Source organism: Terrapene carolina, unplaced genomic scaffold (assembly GCF_002925995.2).
Source record: "Terrapene carolina triunguis isolate 2854851 unplaced genomic scaffold, T_m_triunguis-2.0 Scaffold233, whole genome shotgun sequence".
NCBI lineage: Eukaryota > Metazoa > Chordata > Testudines > Emydidae > Terrapene > Terrapene triunguis.
In genome coordinates, this window is record NW_020664584.1 from 4,383,840 (window position 1) to 4,403,141 (window position 19,302).

General features: G+C 43.5%; 1 protein-coding gene across 1 annotated transcript in view; it reads left to right on the plus strand.

Annotated features, from left to right (window-relative positions):
* PTPRT (protein tyrosine phosphatase receptor type T) overlaps nucleotides 1–16,141 on the plus strand; it is a 697,808-nt gene extending 681,667 nt beyond the window's left edge. Inside the window, exons 27-33 of the mRNA XM_026656812.2 lie at nucleotides 389–538; nucleotides 4,041–4,214; nucleotides 8,581–8,712; nucleotides 11,413–11,538; nucleotides 12,909–13,072; nucleotides 13,901–14,036; nucleotides 14,461–16,141. Coding sequence (XP_026512597.1) covers nucleotides 389–538; nucleotides 4,041–4,214; nucleotides 8,581–8,712; nucleotides 11,413–11,538; nucleotides 12,909–13,072; nucleotides 13,901–14,036; nucleotides 14,461–14,514 — 936 coding nt within the window. The 3' untranslated portion in view covers nucleotides 14,515–16,141. The remainder of the gene's footprint in view (nucleotides 1–388; nucleotides 539–4,040; nucleotides 4,215–8,580; nucleotides 8,713–11,412; nucleotides 11,539–12,908; nucleotides 13,073–13,900; nucleotides 14,037–14,460) is intronic.
* The last annotated feature ends 3,161 nt before the right edge of the window (nucleotides 16,142–19,302 follow it).

Genomic DNA, 19,302 nt, shown 5'->3' on the forward strand with positions numbered 1-19,302 from the left:
TTATTATAACTGAATTAAGGGATGCAGTCACCCATAAGGAGCAGAGAACTGGTTCCAACTATAAGATACAGGTTTTCTTTTTACATGGTAAAATTATTTTGTAAAAAGAACAATACTAACCAAGCCATCTTGGCAGAAGTTGCTCAGGGCCAAGACCAGCCTCTCATCAGCTGTAGCACTCAGCAACTGGTGGAGGGAGCTCTTCAAGTTGTATCTTCCACAACATGCATGCATGTGTGCGCACACTCACATTTAAAAATCTGTAGTGAGCATAATTTAAACAAAATCAGCATTGACAATTCCATGGATTTAAGTTTACTGTGAAGTTTTGTGATGTTTATTTAGAACGGGGTTAATTTGCAACATCTTGTCCCTGTGCTCTGTGCAGGAGCAGTATGTCTTTGTACATGATGCCATTCTAGAGGCATGTCTCTGTGGCAACACAGCAATTCCGGTTTGTGAGTTCCGATCCATATATTACAACATCAGCAGACTGGATCCGCAGACAAATTCCAGCCAGATAAAAGATGAATTTCAGGTAAGAGCATATGGCCCTTTTCATGTCTGCACCAATAGCAGTTGGCGTTTGGGGCATGTGTTTTATCAATTGTTTTATCTTATTTCATGATTGCCAGTAGCCCAAAAGTGGGTATAATATTCACTGCTAATATTGCACTTTGCTCCATTCGTGACCCAATCCTAATTTCAACAAATATTGTTGTTCTTACTTTCACTACATAGTTTATGTGAAAAAATGTCAGTTTATGGGTCATTTATTAACTGTTCACTTTGACTCTGTGCTGTTCGTGAGTGATTGTCCAAGTCGCATGGGATTCTTTCTTCACCCTGATTGGATGACTGAAATTTCGTACAAAGGAGAATCACAAGCCAGGAGTAGTGCACTTTCAAGTGCAGATTTTCAGGTGCAGAATTATTTGTGCTAAAATGGAATAAACTTTGAGGCTGCACAAACATTTTCACAAATACCCGGTGGCTACTCAGCAACAATGAATAATGACCCCACAAATAACGGTGGACTGAACACGCTGCTCTTATTCCCTGGAATATTTGTCAATCACTTTTTGTGTTTTCAGCCAACTCTAGTTCATGGGAAAGGCAAGTCTTTGAAAAGCTTTTTTGAAAGAAAAGAGGGAGGGAGGGACTTTGGCGTTCATTAATTCAGAAGTTATCCTGACTGGCCATTAACAGCGAAGTGCAGAACTCTCTACCTGCAGCAAATCTCCACTGCAATGTAGTGTCTCGACCAGCACCGACCTACAGTACTAATACTCTGCAGTTTTAAGTGTCGGCTACTGTGGTACCAGATTGGAATTACCGGTAGATGGTTTTCTTCCTTCCCAGCTCTCAACTCCCTATACACAAAGTGAGACCGTATCCTTTCTATTAATACCTGGCATATATTTACCAAGATTAGGATACAGGGAAACTGTAATTTGAATCCCAATGACTGGCAATGCCATTAAAGCATCTGCTTTTCACAAGTGGCCTGTGCTTTGTAAAACATTTCTGGTTCTGGACACCTTACTTGTCAAACAAACCAAAGCCCAGTTTCCTGAAATGTAGTGTTTTTGAACAATGACACCACCGTTTGTGCTTATTTTGGCAGGATCCGAGTGAGACAGATTTGTGTCCTGCTCACTTGCTTTACAAGCTGTGGGAGGCTGGCAGCTCCTGTGGGAAGGGAATTCTTTAGTCTGCTTAAGAACTTCCTTCTCCATCTATTTGTAGAAAGCTGTGTTTACAGGACATCACTTATACACAGCATTCTTCTTAGCCCTAATTGTGCGCACTTAGTGAAGAACAGGGAAGGATGCAAAAAAATATAAGTAGCTGCCATCTTTATGAACCAGTTGAGATAGCTATAGATTTTTATGTATTATTAATAATAATAATAATTTTTATTTCAATAGCACCCAGAGTTTTCTGGATGGGTGGAACCTCACTGTCTGAGCACTGCATAAACGTATCAGAACATCAGGTCTTGCCTCAAATAGCTTTAATTATCTGAATGGGAGTAAGATGCAATGGGGGCATGGGGGAGAGGGCTTGAACACAATGTGGGGGCTAGCAGGGTAAGACCATACTAATAACAGGAATACAGGGTTGCAGATATCCTTAGCTGAGTGTACAGTTTGGAGGCTTAAACATATTTATTTGTTTATTGGACAAGTGGAAGAGATACTGATGAATTGCTAACAGGGCTCCTGTCGTGGCATTAATTACTCCGCTTACCATGGGCATCCTGGCAGAGGTGTGTTTTCATAAGGGATTTGAGATTTCACATTGTTCTTTCTGCCACACCATCTAGAAATGGAAATCCATCATGGACAGTTATACAGGCCTGAGTGATCTTTTGAATTTAGGACAAACAGTAACATTTCATCTAAGTTACTGATGGGATCGCAGATTCAGACATCTCTGCATTTTCAGATGGTTTGAAGTTCATGGTCCAGATCCTAAGTTTGCTGCAGTAATGTCCCACTGTGGCATTCGTGCAGCTCCTCTGCAATAATTTATTAAAACTATGTCTTCTGGGAGTTTGTTTGATAGTCATAAGGGGGTTTAACTGGGTGAATATATCAGGCTAATTTAAGAAAAGATTGTCTGCATGCAAGCAGGAAAAAGAACTATAGCTTCAGATAGCCATCCACCTACCAACACTTAAGAAAATAGTGCAAAAGGCATCCACTTTGATGGTCTACCTTCAACCCTCTACTGAGCTCATGGGACTAGTTTGTCAGCAGAGGGGAAGGTTGTGAATACAGGCGAATAAAGACACTGTCTAGGTTTCAAAGGACATAATCCCTCCAGCAGGGTGAGAGACAGCTAAGAGGAAAACACTGACCCCCAGACCCAGACAGTAGGGGTGCCTGGGAAAGAGAGACCTGCTTAGGGTCTCTACCAGAGGATGGCAAGACCCTAGCTAATATCAACATGCATGTAGATCTTTTGTTGCTTTAAAATCCTTGTTCGCTCATGTTACGCTTTATTCCTACTATTAAGATAAAACAATATTTTGATTTAAGAAGGCTGTCTGCTCACTATATTCACCACTGGTCACTGACTGCCCAAGCGAAGAACCACAGGTTCCAAATCCATTTGGACCTGCAGGGAAGACTTGCAGGTTCTGAGCCTAGCTGGACCTGTTGGGTAAGCACCAACAGGATACCATAGCCCAGGATGACAGATAAGTGTGAGAATCATGATTCCAGCCCCAGATAAGGTAAAGGCACAAGGCCTGACACCAGTGGGGTACACTCAGGCAGTGGGTCAGAAGTACATCCAGCCCTGTAACCATGACAGCACCTGTAATCTAAATGAGAGAACAGAAAAGTGTCATTAAACCTGGTTTGGTGTCTTAGAATTGGATGGTTAATTGTGAAGATGAACATCAGAAGCAGGAAGCCTGCCAAACATGCAGTGGAGCCACTAGATGACAAAGGCGTTAAAAGGACACTCAAGGAAGACAAAGCCATTGCAGAGAATTCTTTGCATCAGTCTTCACTGCAGGGGATGTTGGGGAGATACCCATGTCAGAACTAGTCTTTTTGGGGGGAAGGGGCAAATCTGAAATACTGCCCCAAATTGATGTGTCAGTGGAAGAGGTTTTAAAACAAATTGATCAATTAACAAGTAGTAAGTCACCAGGACCAGATGGTATTCACCCAAAGGTTCTGAAGGAACTCAAATGTGAAATTGCAAAGTCAAAGTCTGAGGTGGATCCAAGCTAAAATCCTGGTTTCAGACACCTCCGAACTTTGGGGAAGTTTGGCTATAGATCCAAGCTTAAATAGGTGACCCCAACCTAGCTCTGTAATGGGCCAATCTAAAGTCCTGCATCCAAACAGCTCCATACTTGGGGAAGATTCACATCTGGATCTCAGCTTTGTGGGTCTTTTCAAAACTGAAAGTAAATGTTACAAAGCATGTTGAGTATCTGTATTTGATGTTTAAGGTCATCCTTTTTGGAAATAAACTCTAAGGGGCTTTGCCTGTACCTCTCTCTCCTCCAATTACAGACCCTCAACATTGTGACGCCGCGTGTTCGGCCAGAAGACTGCAGCATTGGCCTCTTACCAAGAAACCATGACAAAAATCGCTGCATGGATGTGCTGCCCTTGGACCGGTGCCTCCCTTTCCTTATCTCTGTAGATGGCGAATCGAGCAACTACATCAACGCTGCACTCATGGATGTAAGCACAACCTACAGGCACTGTTAGCAATGGCACCAGTCTCAATTTGTGTCAGGTTTGTTAGGCCTCAGTTCGTTTCCATGCTTGTAAGAAATCGGTCAAACACAAGACATGCTTGTTTTTCGGGGCTTCTTTTGCTGATATCTTGCAACTAGAGCAGCACCAGGCTGATTGTCCCATGTTCACATAGGCGCCGACTCCATGGGCGCTCCAAGGCTGGGTGCTGAGCACCAACCAGCAGCCAGTTCCTCCCCTCCCCACCAGTGCCTCCTGTCCACTGATGGCCTCACCAATCAACTCCTCCCAGTACCTCCCACCCACTGCAATCAGCTGTTCTGCGGCGTGCAGGAGGTTCTGGCAGGGAGGGGGAGGAGTGGGGATGGGATGCGCTTGGGGGAGGGGGTGGAATTGGGCGGGAAGAGGTGGGGCAGTAAGAGGCGGGGCAGGGGTGGGGGCTTGGGAGAAGGAGTGGGATGGGGTGGGGGGGAAAGAGGCAGGGAGGGGGTGGAGGCTTGAGGGAAAGTGGGTGGGGATGGGGCCTGGGGCGGAGCAGGGGGTTGAGCACTCCCGGGGCCCGGAGGAAGCCAACGCCTGTGCATGTTCATACACATGCAGGAATGCATCAGTGGTGTTCCGAGGATATTTTTGATGCCTTAATGTTTCCTTTATTGGCAGAGATCTTTATTGACCAATAGGCCCATGGAAGAAAAGCCTGGGGTGCTATCGTGAAGGGGCAGGCAGGCAGGTGGAGAAGCTGCATAGGCAACAGTATTAAAAAAAAGTTACAATGTGCTAGGAGTTCAACAACCCTTTGATCTGAGCGTACAGAGTTAAGAGTATTGGCAGAGGAATCAGATGTGTACAGACAGTATTTGGTCCTGCCATGAGGGCAGGGGACTGGACTCGATGACCTCTCGAGGTCCCTTCCAGTCCTAGAGTCTGTGAATCTATGGATCTATGAAAAACATTTCAGAGCCTAAGGGGCCTGTGTTAGGTTGTAGTGAACCTATGTCTGGGGCTGTTTTCCCTCTCCCCCTCAATTTGTTTGCACAGTAGAATCTAGTTGAGCAGGTCACTTCTTTACTGTAAATAATCGTGATGGTTTCCATTTGCTAAGTTACTCAGAGACCGTTGGGCAGGGGGTGCCTGGGAAGGACATTGCTATCGGAGTATTTGTAAATCTGAGACCAGGTGAAGAGTTACCATTGCTTCCAACCAACACAGGGAGTTGGTTTGGGGTTTTGTTTTTGTTTGGGATAGTGATGTTCCTGTCTTTTAAGGGATTAAGTTGAGAATTTGGCAAATCTGCAGAACCACAATGGGTTTTTCTCTGGTTTTGCAGTTGTCTGATGTCAAGGGCCTGCCATGCCAACACCTAAAACATAACATCATCTTGCATTTCTGTGGCATCTTTTGTGCCAATGCACTGTTTCATGTAAACAAATTGTTTCATCTGCCATTGAAATCAATCCATTCAGCTGATGGTTTTTCCCTTTCTTTATTTACCACTTTACAGAGAGAGCAAGTCAGTGCTCTTGGGATAAACACACCCTGAAACAACCGGAATCCCATATCACTAATGGGGGAGATGGACCCTTGGGTGGAATTCCTTCCTTTCTCCATTAGCCTATTGTTTGCAGTCTTGAACACATCATGGATCCTAGTGTCGCTGTCTAGAGTGGTTCTGTCAGAATCCAAACAACAAAAAAGAAATGAAAAATCTTGTTCACCAGTCTTTATTTCCTTCTTCCAGAATTCAAGCTGATGGGATGAGCCTTTTTGCATGTAACCTCTTCAATTAACAGTCTTTGTATTGTGATGCCTCACAATGGCCCATTTAGTTGATAGCCTTCTTAAGGAGCAGGAGATAATCCCTTCTGACAGTTGACAGTTTCAGGGCAAACTTTTTTTTTTATAGTTGTAAGGCAAAAAACTTAAATATTACCTTATAGCATGTGATAAAGGTATTAGAGGTGAGATTAACACATGCAGCAATTTACAACCATTTCATAAAGTCTAAACACATTATTATAAGTCCAATCCCCATCTTAACCGTACCAACACATAGGTGAAACAGACTGGTTTCCAGCAATGAATTTGTTAGTGCTCAGCTGAGGCCTAAAGCTTGGCAAAGCTGGCACCTGGTTTGCCAGTGTCGCACCTAGAATAGCCAGTCCATCCCGTCTTGCCTTTATATGAGTCACTAGTTCTTTCCATGTGTTGTGAAGCCTGGCAGACTGCCTGCTTTGCTCTAAGGGGGTCACATGATCTCAATGATGCTCATTTTTACTTCTCCCATCAGTCATTTCCAACGGGTATCTATTGCAAGTGCCTCCATTATTATTTTTCCTCTCATCTGAGTTTCAGCATGCTCTGTGTATTATCACAAGGTCGCAACAACTTTCCTCCAACTGGGGGAGAAAAAAAATCCAATTGTTGGGGTAATGTTGAATGTTTTTCTTGGTAGAAGGGGTGATGTTATCCTTGGAATGGGTTGCTGATTGAGTTCTGGAGGCACGAACCTCCAACTTCTTTGAAAATAAGGATCTATCAGACATGTCACTATGTTAGAGAATGGGCCCAAATCTGGCCTAGTACAGAAGCAAGGGACCATGCCCAAGTCTCAAACTCAGACCTTTGAGAAGCTATCACAGTCTTGTGGTTCAGGCAGAGGACTTGGAATCAATAGACCTTCATCCTAGTCCCTGCTCTGCCCCAGGCTTCCTGAATAACTACTTAATGTCTCTGTGCTTCGGCTTTCTCAACTGTGAAATGGGGCTAACAACACTGACTCCCCATCTCTACCCAGGATCTGGTGGGGGAGAGAGGGGCTGCAATTTATTAACTTGCCCTCCCAGCACCACAATTTCCCACCTTCAAGCTTCCATCAAATGGATCTGTCTTCTAACAGCTGTTAAGTTGAATGGATTGTACAACTGGTGGTACAATCTATGGGCTTGCTCTGGCACAAAATAAGCCTAGAAATGGGATCAGATACAATATCCAGTTTTGTCCAAGTGAATTGGAGACACTGTCATCGAAGGCACATCTCCATTATCTAATAGCAGAGAGTGAGAGAATGAGGGGCTTGCTTCTTCACTAAGCAGAAGCTGTTTTGTGTCTAACATGCAGTTCTAGCAGCAGCCTCCACAAAAGAGAGAATGGAAGGGATCTGTGCTATTTAGGATAGCAGAATGTGAAACCGTTGCATCATTTTTAGACTTAGAATACAAATAAATTCCTGCCCTCTACCCTCTGCTTTTTGACTGCTCTTGCCTCTGCTGGTCTGGTCTCTCCAATACCATAAGCTGCAAACTGGCTTTACAACCCCTACCCAAATCAGCAAGGCGTAGGCTTGCCCGTGCCCCTGTTCCTGGGTCATGAAATGCAGACCCTGAGAACGAAGAGGATCCATTTCATATCTGTAACTTCAGGAAATCACTCTTCTTTTACTCTTCTCTCTACCTCCTTCCCGCCCTCCCCCACACACACTTGGTGGAACTGTGGCTCATCCAGCCCCCAAGAGAGTTAGCCAGGAGACTGAGGAATTGTATACACTTACGCAGCAGCTGCGCCACTGTAGCACTTAGTGAAGACGCTGCCTATGCCAAGGGGAGACCTTCTCCCTTCGGTGTATGTACTCCGTCTCCCTGAGAGGGGGTAGGCAAAATCCTATAGTTTATGGCTTCACCTAAGCACTGTCTGCTGCCCCCAAAGAGGAATAGTAGTTTGCATTTGTAATCTCCTTTCATCTCGTGATCTCAAAGTACTTAATGAACATCCATTAAGCCTCTCATCACTCTTCAGAGGGAGGGAAGTATCATTCTAACCATTTTACACATGCTGAGGTCAAGTGACTTGTCCAAAAGTCACAGAACAGCATCAGGAAGAGCACTCCAGAGCCCAGTGCTCGGACCACTTCCCCACATTCCATCCCTGAGAGGATGCTCTCAAATCTGAATGTGCCAACTCTTTCTGCTCCCAGGAAACAAAATCAGAGTGAGGGAGAGCACCCTGACTGGTCTCTAGCATCTACTGCCACGAAAAGAAGCAACATTCTGCTTCCAGCAGTTATCTTTCTTCATTTTAATTAATATTATTGTTATTTGCTAACCCCCAAAACATAAATAATTTATTTGCATAATTCCTGTTCTTGTGCCACTTCTCTAATGAAATGTGTTCGTTGGGAGCAAAGGGATCCCATTATGAGGGCTTCATTCATTGCACAGTGATAACAAGGAAGAGGGGGTGTGATCTGTATAATCTGGTTAAATGGCTCAGATTGCATAGCTTTAGCCTCCCAGGTTTAATAATCATCTCAATAAAAGTGGATTGATTTTTGTAACTAATCTTATTCTTTTGTTAGAGCCACAAGCAACCTGCTGCCTTTATTGTTACCCAGCACCCTTTACCCAACACTGTACCAGATTTCTGGAGGCTGGTGTTTGATTACAACTGCTCCTCCATAGTGATGCTGAATGAGATGGATGCTGCACAGGTAGGTGGATTTCTAATAGCTCTGTCAAGCAGCCTTATTCACAGATCAAAGGAGCTTCAGGTGACCCCAGTTGCTATTCAAGACAGGCAGAAAAGTTGTGAGGCAAAAGGGAAACTGCATAGGAATGGGTAAACAACTGTAAGTACAATCCAGAGTGAATCTTCACCCAAAACCAGGAGAGCCAGAACAGGAGGGGGAGGAGGGAGAGGGGGCCAGGAGGCCATGCCCCCCCCCCCACTTTTTAAAGTAGGAGGGCAATTTTTATCGGCCATAAGGATGAGCAATGTGGGGGGGGGGTGGAGAGGAGCAAGCAGGGGCAGGGTCTTTAGGGGAAGAGGCGACATGGGAGCAGGGCCTCAAGGGCAGTGGGGAGGGGGCCTCAGGGGGTGGCATGGCACTGGGGGGCAGGGCCACAGTTCGGGCACCTGTGGGCCCCCACACACACTTTTAGAGTGCTTCTGCCACTACTGCCAAAACTCAAGCTAAACTTTGAGGTTCAGAAGAGCCTAGTTCAATACTTTTACACATTGTTCTTCATCTTTGCCCATTGCTTTCCACCTGCGACCAGACCTGTAAATGCTAAAACCCTCTCAACAAGCCTGATCTTCTGGTATTGCCAGGTGACTGGAAGTAGGACATATGTGAAATCATATGATAGATCCTTTTTTCTTGAGATCCCCAGTCCAGTTTTGCCGAGTTGGGAAGTTTGGATAATTTGCATGAGATTGTGGAGAAGCACCTGATGTTTTGGGTGCTTTCATCAAAGTGAAACACCAAAGCTTTTCATTGCTCACTCATTATGAGAAACTGATTGACAGTCAGCAGAAAGGGAGGAGGGAAGTGGATACTTACTGCACAATTTATTTTTTTCTCCTTTGTGTATAAATTGTTTAGTTGGTTGGCAGACCTAAAATAATTTTCAGTACTAGAGCTTGCAGGGTGAAGAGTGGTTACTCTTGCTACTGCACTGGCATTTGCAGTCAGTCTCATGATGGGTAGCATCAGAAAGGGATGGGTGATCCCACATTGTGCAGGAAATTTGCAGTAGGAGATTGCTACTTCACCCATTGTAGTTCTTGTTAAACAGCAGAAGTGGCCTCGGGTACTTTGCACTTTATAACATAATTCTTCATCTGCTCCTCACTCTTTTCAAAATATTTCCCCCTGAAGGCAGCAGTTATGATGCTGCCTTTATTAGTGCTAATGGAAAAACCAATCACATTCTCATCAGGGGGATTCTCCAAGCAGAATGAATGATGTGGGATCTGATTCACTTCTGCTCCCCTCTGCATTAAGGTGCCTCCAGTTCAGCCTTTCTAAAGACCAAGCTGTTGGTGTGACCAGTTTTCTGAGTCCTAAGTGTCTGAAATCTCAAATACGATTTATCTAGGATCCCTGGTCCTTCAGGACTCGTTATGTTCTATCTGATTCATCAAACCTGCTTTTATGTCCTGGGAATGAATCCAAAGTTGTTTTTAATCTTCTTGGTTGCCCAACAAACTGGAAAGAAACAGTCCTGCACATTCTCTGGAAATACGAAACCTCTTTTCATGGTTATTTTACATTTAGAGTCTGGAAAAATGAAATCCTCCAGCATTAGCACTCCAGTACCTTTGCTGGCCACCCTTCACCAGCAATGCCATATCATGCTTTGCTTTTCCTTGTTGTACTTTAAGGGAAAGGAGAGAAGATTTGGTGATTAATTATGAACTGAAAATTACACTGTCCTGAGATCCAGTGTCTGCCAAACTAAGTCCTGGACCAGTGCCAAAAAAACACTGCTAGACCAAGGGACAAATGACAGTTTTAAAGTTACATATCTTGTAAGCCATCAGCACAAGGAATTAGTTTTATATCACTTAAGAGAGTGAGATTTCTGCAAAAAATCAATTGTATCAGGATGTTGCGCTCACCACACTAGCTTTGTACAACATTGTACTTCTCTATCTGTCCATAGTTATCTAATCTAAGCATTTATGCTACAATCGTCACCATATTATCAGAGAGACTAATAGTTTTAAAATGTAATTATGAAGACTAGCATGTGGTATGATTACGACCTTACAACATCCCAGAACCATTCTGCAGAAGTTTCAACAATTGTACGGCCATCCTGGCAAGACAGAAACGCTCTTCGCTGGTTGGGTTGATAATGCAGGATCCCAGATGGGTGGCAACTTTCATAGCTCCTATATTCCTATATTGAAATGAGGACATCCAACAGTCAATCATTGTATATTAATAAAAACAAAACACATAAAAGGTTCAGTTGTGATTTAATTTGAGATGTGAGATGTGTGTGTTTTTAAACCAATCTGGCTTGCCCCCTTCCTAGATGCTTGTAAACTCAGAATATAAAAAAGTTGGCTGCACAGAGAAATAAAAGTTCCACTTGGGTTGAACTAAGATTAATCTTCTTGGTATTGAGTGTTTCCTCATTAACTCACAACACAAAACCTCTGTGCTTCATATTAAATTCACTCACAGACACTAATCTATTAACACACTCCTTTTAAATCTATACTCCTGCAGAAACTTTGTCTGCCAGCCACTTTAAAGGCCAGGGCTTCCATATCCTCTGTAATGCTGGGCTTAGATTACAGTTCCTGAACTGGGTGTGGGGTTAGAAGAAGAAAAGAGGATTGATAGTTTCCTAGCCTGTACGTGACCTGTTTTCTATTTGTCTTGCACCTTGACTAGCTCTGCATGCAGTACTGGCCAGAGAAAACGTCCTGTTGTTATGGTCCAATCCAGGTGGAGTTTGTTTCAGCAGACATTGATGACGACATCATCAATAGGATATTCCGTATCTGCAACATGGCCAGGGTAAGATCAGTGACATCCCAGATGATCCATTTATTCATTCATTGGTACTGTTCTGTAAATTATTGCTCAAACAGACAAGGGGCAGGGGTGCCACCAAATCCCAAGGCCAGGTAAAAAATTCCATTGCAGGATTTTCTTGCCGCTGCCACAGGTGGAATCTTGTAGCTGCACCCCTCTCTAGGAGGTACAAGACTTCTCAGTAAAATCACAAGGTGAATAATGTGAACTGGATTTCTGTCCTTAACTGGAAAGCGTTTTCTGTATGTCCTGGAGGGCATGTTACCTTAATCAACTAGCAGTCAATGTAAAATCATCATTAATTCTATTAGCTAAACTAGGATATTGTTATCTCCACTCCATCTCTGCCAACCATTTGTGCTGAAGGGTATAGGAGCGCCTATCTCTGAAGTTCGGTGCAGTGCTGCTTGGCTAAACTGTTGGGGTTTCCAGTTGTCACTGTGCCCCTATTAATAAGGAACTGTTATCTTTGTAAAATCTTTTCACTCAGCATCCATTAGCCCCAACCCTACAGATGGGAGGAAACAGCCCCAACCGTGCTCACAAACCAGGGTTATTTGTATAATGGACCGAAGCACGGTTATTGCACTTCTGCAGTGGATAACCTTGATATTTAAGTTGTTGTTTCAGTACAGATTTCCCACTCATTTAGGTACTATCCCCATATTTCCTATTTCTCTCACTGTTAGAAATGGAGATGCCAACTGGCCTTTGAAAATAATCCCAGTGCCCCATGTATCCACCTCTGAGTCTAAGCTTACGCAACAGCTTGGGTATGCCATTATAGAGGCAATTGTGGGCTGGTCTGTGCTACTGGTAAAATCACCATGAGGATCTTATACCAGCTCTTTTCCCCCATTGTTTTTTTTGAATGACTGCTTTGTCTCCTCTCCGTATGGTATCACCAACCTCCGAAACAGGCGAGAGGCGAAGAGAATAAATATTTTATTCATTCTTCCACCATGAGATGACTTTATTCCCGAATAAAAACAGTTATTTTCAGAGCCCCATTTCCTTCTGGGCCTTTTAGCAGTCTCAACTAAAGCCTTTCCACAAAAAACTTCCTTTTCCTCAAAACCTGAAACCACCCTAATTCTCTGGATTTATTTTTCTTTCTTTGGAAAGAGATGAAGGCCTTGCACCCAGCTACAGTGTGCTTCCTTCTGGCCTGTAGCCTAGTTGTACTCATATTGTTGTTATTAAGTTATACATTGATTAGTAGGAATAATTACGTATTTTGGTGATGTTAAACAATGCATATGTAACCCGTGACTACTACCCCCTCTCATACCCCTGCTCTTCCTCACCACCTTTCTGATGGTATAATGGAAGTGGATAACAATTTGTTTTAGCCCCAGGATGGATATCGTATAGTACAGCATTTGCAGTACATTGGCTGGCCAGCATACCGGGACACCCCTCCATCCAAACGCTCCCTCCTGAAGGTGGTCAGACGGCTAGAGAAATGGCAGGAGCAGTACGATGGGAGAGATGGACGCACTGTTGTCCACTGCCTGTAAGTATGGCTGGGAATACTTCCTATCCTATGGTGCAGGGCAAAAAGAATTGATGTGGAAATCAGATGGCCAGCCGATACTTGAGGTGGGAAAATGAGGTTAAATTGCAATCAAGACACAAGTGAAGTTAAGGACTGTGATGAATCGTGGTACCATGTGCCACTATTTCCACTGCAAATAGGGAGTGGTCACAAAAACACTGCTGCTTATGGCATTGGGAGCTCCACTTGAAGCCCTCTATTGATCCTTTGAACAGGGACTGTCTACTTCTGTCTGTTCAGAGGCCCCAATCCTGATTGGGGTCTTAATGCACTATTGTAATACAAATAATGATTGGTTACAATTAATTGATTAGATGCTGAATAGTTTTGAGCATACCTCATAAAGGTGGCAAGACTTTTCCATGATGGTCAGTGCAACGTTTATTAGTTAATTCTTAATTCTTGTATAACACTTTCCATACGACTATCTAAAAAACCCCTGTACAGACTTTAATGAATGAAGCTTCACAAGATTACAAGTGACTTCTGTATTATTCCTGTTTTATAGATGAGAAAACTGAGGCACAGGGAGGTGAAGTGACTTGCCCAAGGTCACTAAGTTTGACAGTGTCTTTCAAGTCACATTCTTATATTCTAATCTCTAGACTGTTGTCTTGCTCATCTTCAAACCCTCTGAAGCTTCCTGCCTGCATGGGGCCTGCACGTGGTACCTCCAGTGATGCATGCTTTTGAATCTGGGAAAGCACTGCCCTTTGCAGGGTGCTTGCCTCCATGCGCCAGTCCCCTGCATCCCTTTATAAACTGCCTCTTTTCTTCCATGCCTAGGAATGGTGGTGGACGCAGTGGCACCTTCTGTGCCATCTGCAGCGTGTGTGAAATGATTCAGCAGCAAAATATCATTGACGTGTTCCACATAGTGAAGACGTTACGAAATAACAAATCCAATATGGTGGAGTCACTGGTAAGTGTCCCTCCCTTACACACCTCCGTAGAGTGCAGTGAGTAAAGAACGAGTTTAAAAAAAAAAAAAAAGTACTTCAGGGTACTGCTCAATATGAATTACATTGGATCAGTCAGTTAGAGTGAATGATTTCCCTCTGGTGTGTGTGAGAGTTGCAGTAAGGACATGCATGAAATGATGAATATTCAGTATCGTGACTGTATGGGCGTGTCTTTTTCTTCCCATGACTTTGCACCCTTTTTGTGCTCTGCCAGTGCCAGAGAAGTGCAATTGGGTCTACAAGTTATTAAATGTTTAACTCTTGGAGCCCGATGGTGCCAAGTGGAGTGGAAATGGGAATGAAGGGTTCTCGGCACCTTGCAGAATCAGGCTGTTAAGAACTCACTGCTACCATTTTACCACTGGCTTTTTCTTTCTCTTTCAGGAACAATATAAATTTGTATATGAGGTTGCACTGGAATACTTGAGTTCGTTTTAGCCTAGCAGAGATGGGGGCCTATCGGATTCCAGACCCCCAAGTCTGAAGAACAGTTTTTTCCCGCACTAAAAGGCAGTAATGGGTGTGAGGAGGATCAGGCTCTCCACACTGAAGCAAGGGTCAGAGTGTACTGACCTCAATGCCATTGGAAGGACGAGGTGATCCCTGTGTTTGCTGCTGCCTGCTTTCTATTGGAGCATCTACCGCTTCTTAAATAACCTAGCGTACAAATTGGCTAAACAGGAGACGGACTGGAAGACTCTGCTTTCTAATCCCCTCCAACCTCTTCTCTACCACTTTGGATGTGTATTTTTGCTCTCCTTGATACCAAGGAAAAAAATACTGGAATATTCTGTCTTTTAAACAGCTCCTTTTTCTGTTCTCAAATCCCACCCTTTAATTTTTGAATTTCATGCATCAGCCATTTGGAAAAATGAGAGAACCACAGGGAACATGTGAGACTTTTGGTTACAATTAATCCACCTGACCTATTTTTTTTAAGTGAAAATGCCATCAACGAGAAGTTGAAATTCTCTTCCCCTTTCCTGTTCTCCCTAGACATAAGACTAGGTGGTGGAATTGGGAAGCTGTTCACGGATTCGCTGCACCAACTACTACACAAGCTTTTCCTTCCAGATCCTGCTTGACTTCCAAGACTGTGCATGAACTAGTTACATCTCTCTGATTCATGTTAGTGTCCCAGCTGGTGAAGCAAATCATAAAAAAATGGGTTTCACAGCCATTTGATCAAACAAACCCTCCATCAAACCAATTGCATTTGGTTTGTAAATTTGGTAATTTTTTACCACATTTTTCAAGGATTTGCTGGGGTGCAGTGTCTCTTTAAAATGAAGAGTATAAAGTAGATACCTGTTGATGATGATATACTATAGATCATTATTATTTATATCACTGTAGCACCTAGGAGACCTAGTCATGGACCAGGATCCCATTGTGCCAGGTACAGACACAGAACAGAAAGATAATCCCTTCCTCTGAGTTTACAGTCTAAGCGTATGTCTCCAATGCAGAGTTAATCTGGGTTTTTACCTGAGTTTTAGCCCAACCCCTCTCCCCACCATCCACACAGGAAAACCTCAGACCTGATTATGAAAAGGCTTTGGGTGTGGATTAGAATGCAGGCTCCTCTTTAACTCTGTCCAGAATCTGATCACTTTGCAGTGAGGATGCAGGCTAAATCACTCCAATGCCCTGCCCACAATTCCTCCCTAAGGACAGAAAGTTCTTCTGCAATTGACTGGGAAAGAATCTTAGAGCACCTCAGAACAAATAATGTGGGATATGCCTCCAGGCACACACGGGTGAGTGCAGGAACAGTGAGGACACTAGCATGGATAGGTCTTTGTAGTGGGGATGCTCGCAGCTGGGTGCGCAGATCCAGGTGCTGATCACCCGGGTTAACTGTGCATTGTAGACATAGCAACCATATGATTTTAATTTGGGGATTGACTAAGCTTTCTATGCTGTCTGTTCCCAAGCTGTTGTACAATCAGACCTAAGTGTGTGATTATCCAGCTCTCCAGGCCATGAGATTTCTAAATGGTAACCCATTCAGGCTGTATGAAAGGTTATGCACATTAAACAGAACACTAGTTTGGGGTTTGCTGGCAGGGCCGGCACAACCCATTAGGCGACCTAGGCGGTCGCCTAGGGCACTAACATTTGGGGGGCGGTGACCGCGGCGGCCGGATCTTCGGCCGCCCTGGTCGTCGTCGGTATTTCGGGGGCGGGACCTTCTGCTGCCTCTGTCGGGGGCGGCATTTAGGGGGCGGGACCTTCCACCGCCTAGGGCGGCAAAAAAGCTGGCGGCACTCCTGTTTGCTGGTTTTGTGAAAAGGTAAGAAAAATGTTTCAGCAGCACAGGAAACTTTACATCACAAGCAAAAAGGTATTTGCTTTGCTCTGCAAAAATTTCTGCATTAAAATTTCCATTAATTCTTTGAAACAAGCCCTGGATATGTGTTGCCTTAGCCTGTAGCCCAGTCTTATCTCTTTATAGCTATAGAAAAGTGTGTTAACTGGTTAATCAGAAAAAGGTTAGATTTTAATCTCAGAGTGTAAATTGATTTAGCTGAACCAGATCTTCAGTATTCAGGATTTTTATTTATTTAGCTATCTATCTTAAGGCAGCAGAGATAAGAGGTGGCTCTCTGCATTTGACTAGGTTCTGGGAAATGCAGGCTTTTTAAAATCTAGACTTTCCATCAAAGCTTGACGGAAGAAAAGAGTTTAATAAAACTGTAACTCCTCATCCCTCAACAGAGTTTTCCCACCCTTTTGTCAGTACCCAGATCCTTCAACCCCAGAGCCTTTGGTTGGACCCTCTGTCGCATTGATTTTCCACATGTGGAAAGCAGTGTTACTATGTCTAGTTTCAACTTTCAGTCACTGGATTGCATTATACCTTTGACAACCCAGCAGACAACGGTATAACACAGTCCAATGACTGGAAGGTGAAGTTAGACAAATTCAGACTGGAAATAAGTGTAAATGTTTAACAGTGAAGGTAATTAACCATTAGAACTATTTACCCAAGGTGTGGTGGGCTTTCCATCACTGGCCATTTTTAAATCACGATTGGATTTGCTGTAGTTCAAAGAGAATTATTTTGAGGGAAGTTCTGTGGCCAGACTAGATGATCACCAGGACTCTTTCTGGCCTTAGAATCTATGAATCAGTATTATTTTTCTTTAAAAATATATTACCATGAATCTTAGTTCAGAAGCACCCTTGAGTAGTTGCCACTCTTTAGATCTCCCACATTATCAAGAGACTTTGGATTTTAGGCTTGTCTTTACAAGTGAGTGTCCTGAAATAAGTTAGAAAGTAAGTCCGATTTTGTCCCGATGTATCCTGCATGCCGTACAGTACCTGTGTCCACCCACACCCATTCCCTTGTGCCCTTTTTGGGCTGGTTCCTTCTATTGTTTGCAACAAAAACACAAGATGATGTTGTGTAACTGTAGAGAAGTGTTTAGTGCGTGTGTGCCATTTTATGAAAACAGAACTTCTCTTTTTGCCATTCATCCATGCAAAGGATCCTGAAAGAATATAAGAAGAGTGGAGAAACTGTTGTGCAGGGAATGAAAAGGCAGGTATGAAAATTAGTGGTTAGATGACAGGTAGCATGTTGTAACTTTGTGGTGCAACAAGTGTGCTGCTAAATTCCACTTGAACGGAGGAGGAAAGGAAGCACTACATAGCAGGCCAGGATTTTTCTCCAACTGCAGAAATTAAGTTAGGCTATGTCTAAACTGGCACCTTCATTGCTAAAACTTTTGTTGCTCAGGGGTGTGAAAAAACACCCCCCCCCGAACAACAAAAGTTTTAGCGACGAAAAGCACCGGTGTGGACAGCGCTTCGTCGGTGGGAGATGTGCTCCTGTCGACGATGCTACTGCCACTCGTTGGGGGTGGTTTTATTTTGTCGCCAGGAGAACTCTCTCCTGGCAACAAAGAGTGGCAACGCAGCGCACCTTACAGTGGTGTGACTGCAGCGGCACAGCCGCGCCGTTGGAAGGGTCGCAGTCTAGATGTTGCCTTAGTGTCAGTTCACTCAGTCCATCAAGTTAAAAGGAATCGTTCCCAGCCACCCAAATCCCTTGCAAAGAAAAAGTGCTGTGTGTTTGAATACAGTTCACTCATCTTCAGCCAGGCTATTTAAAAAGAATTGCCTTCTCTTCCTTGAATTATTCCTGTTTGGGGGCCTTGGTTGTGTGTTTGTTGGTTTGTGGTTTTATTAATTATTATTATTATTATTATTATTTATTATGTCATTAATCCTTTCATAACATAAGTTTTCTTAAGCCCTCATTCACTGCTTACAATCAAGTTAATATCTTGAAAACGTCAACTAATATTCAGTGTGTGCTATAGTTGTATGTGAAAATTCACAAGAACGTACTAGCAATTAAGGTCTCTGTCTAAATCAGAAATAGGACACACTGGGTAATAGTTCAAACAAAAAGGGGCAGAGAGGTGGGCAATGAGATCTGTCAGTGGCAGAAAGGAAGATAAACAGGAATGTGAGACGCAGGGGCAGCTCCAGGCTTAGGGGTAGCATGAAAGAAAGTGGATAAATAGACAAAAGTAGCAGCTACAAAGGAGGCTTGGGTGGAGAGAAGTAGGAGTCAGACTTGAGAACAGAGCATAGGTGGGAGTAGAGTTGTGTAAGGCCTCAAAGTTACAAGGAACTCAAAGGTTTGAGTTCATTGAGTCATGTGTTGAGTAACAAATCAATCTAAATAGATAAAAGAGGTGACAGGAATTGTGTAGAGGGACAGGGGGAAGAAACAGTACCAGCCAACGTACAGCATAAAGTTGCTTATTAAATCCTATTTGAAATAGTGTATGTAGTCCAGGTCACCCTACCATAGGGAGGCTATTACTGCCTCAGAGAGTGCAGCACACAGCAAAAAAGATACCACCAGGTTAGAAGAATGTAAATATGAGTTAAGGTTATGGGGGTTGGGTTTATTCTTCTTAGAGAAAAATGGAAGCTTTGAAGTGAGCTAACAGTGGCTTTATCAATCCTGAAAAGAATTACTAGTCAGTGGGGAGTGGAATTGGCCTTTAGTAAGGCTTTTGATATAGTCCCCAATGACATTCTCATAAGCAAGCCAGGGAAATATGGACTAGATGTAACTACTAAAGGATGGGTGCATAACTAGTTGAAAGACCATACTCAAGGAGTAGTCATCAATGGTTCACTGTCAAACTCTAGTGGGGTGCTGTAAGGATCTGTCCTGGGTACAGTACTATTCAGTAC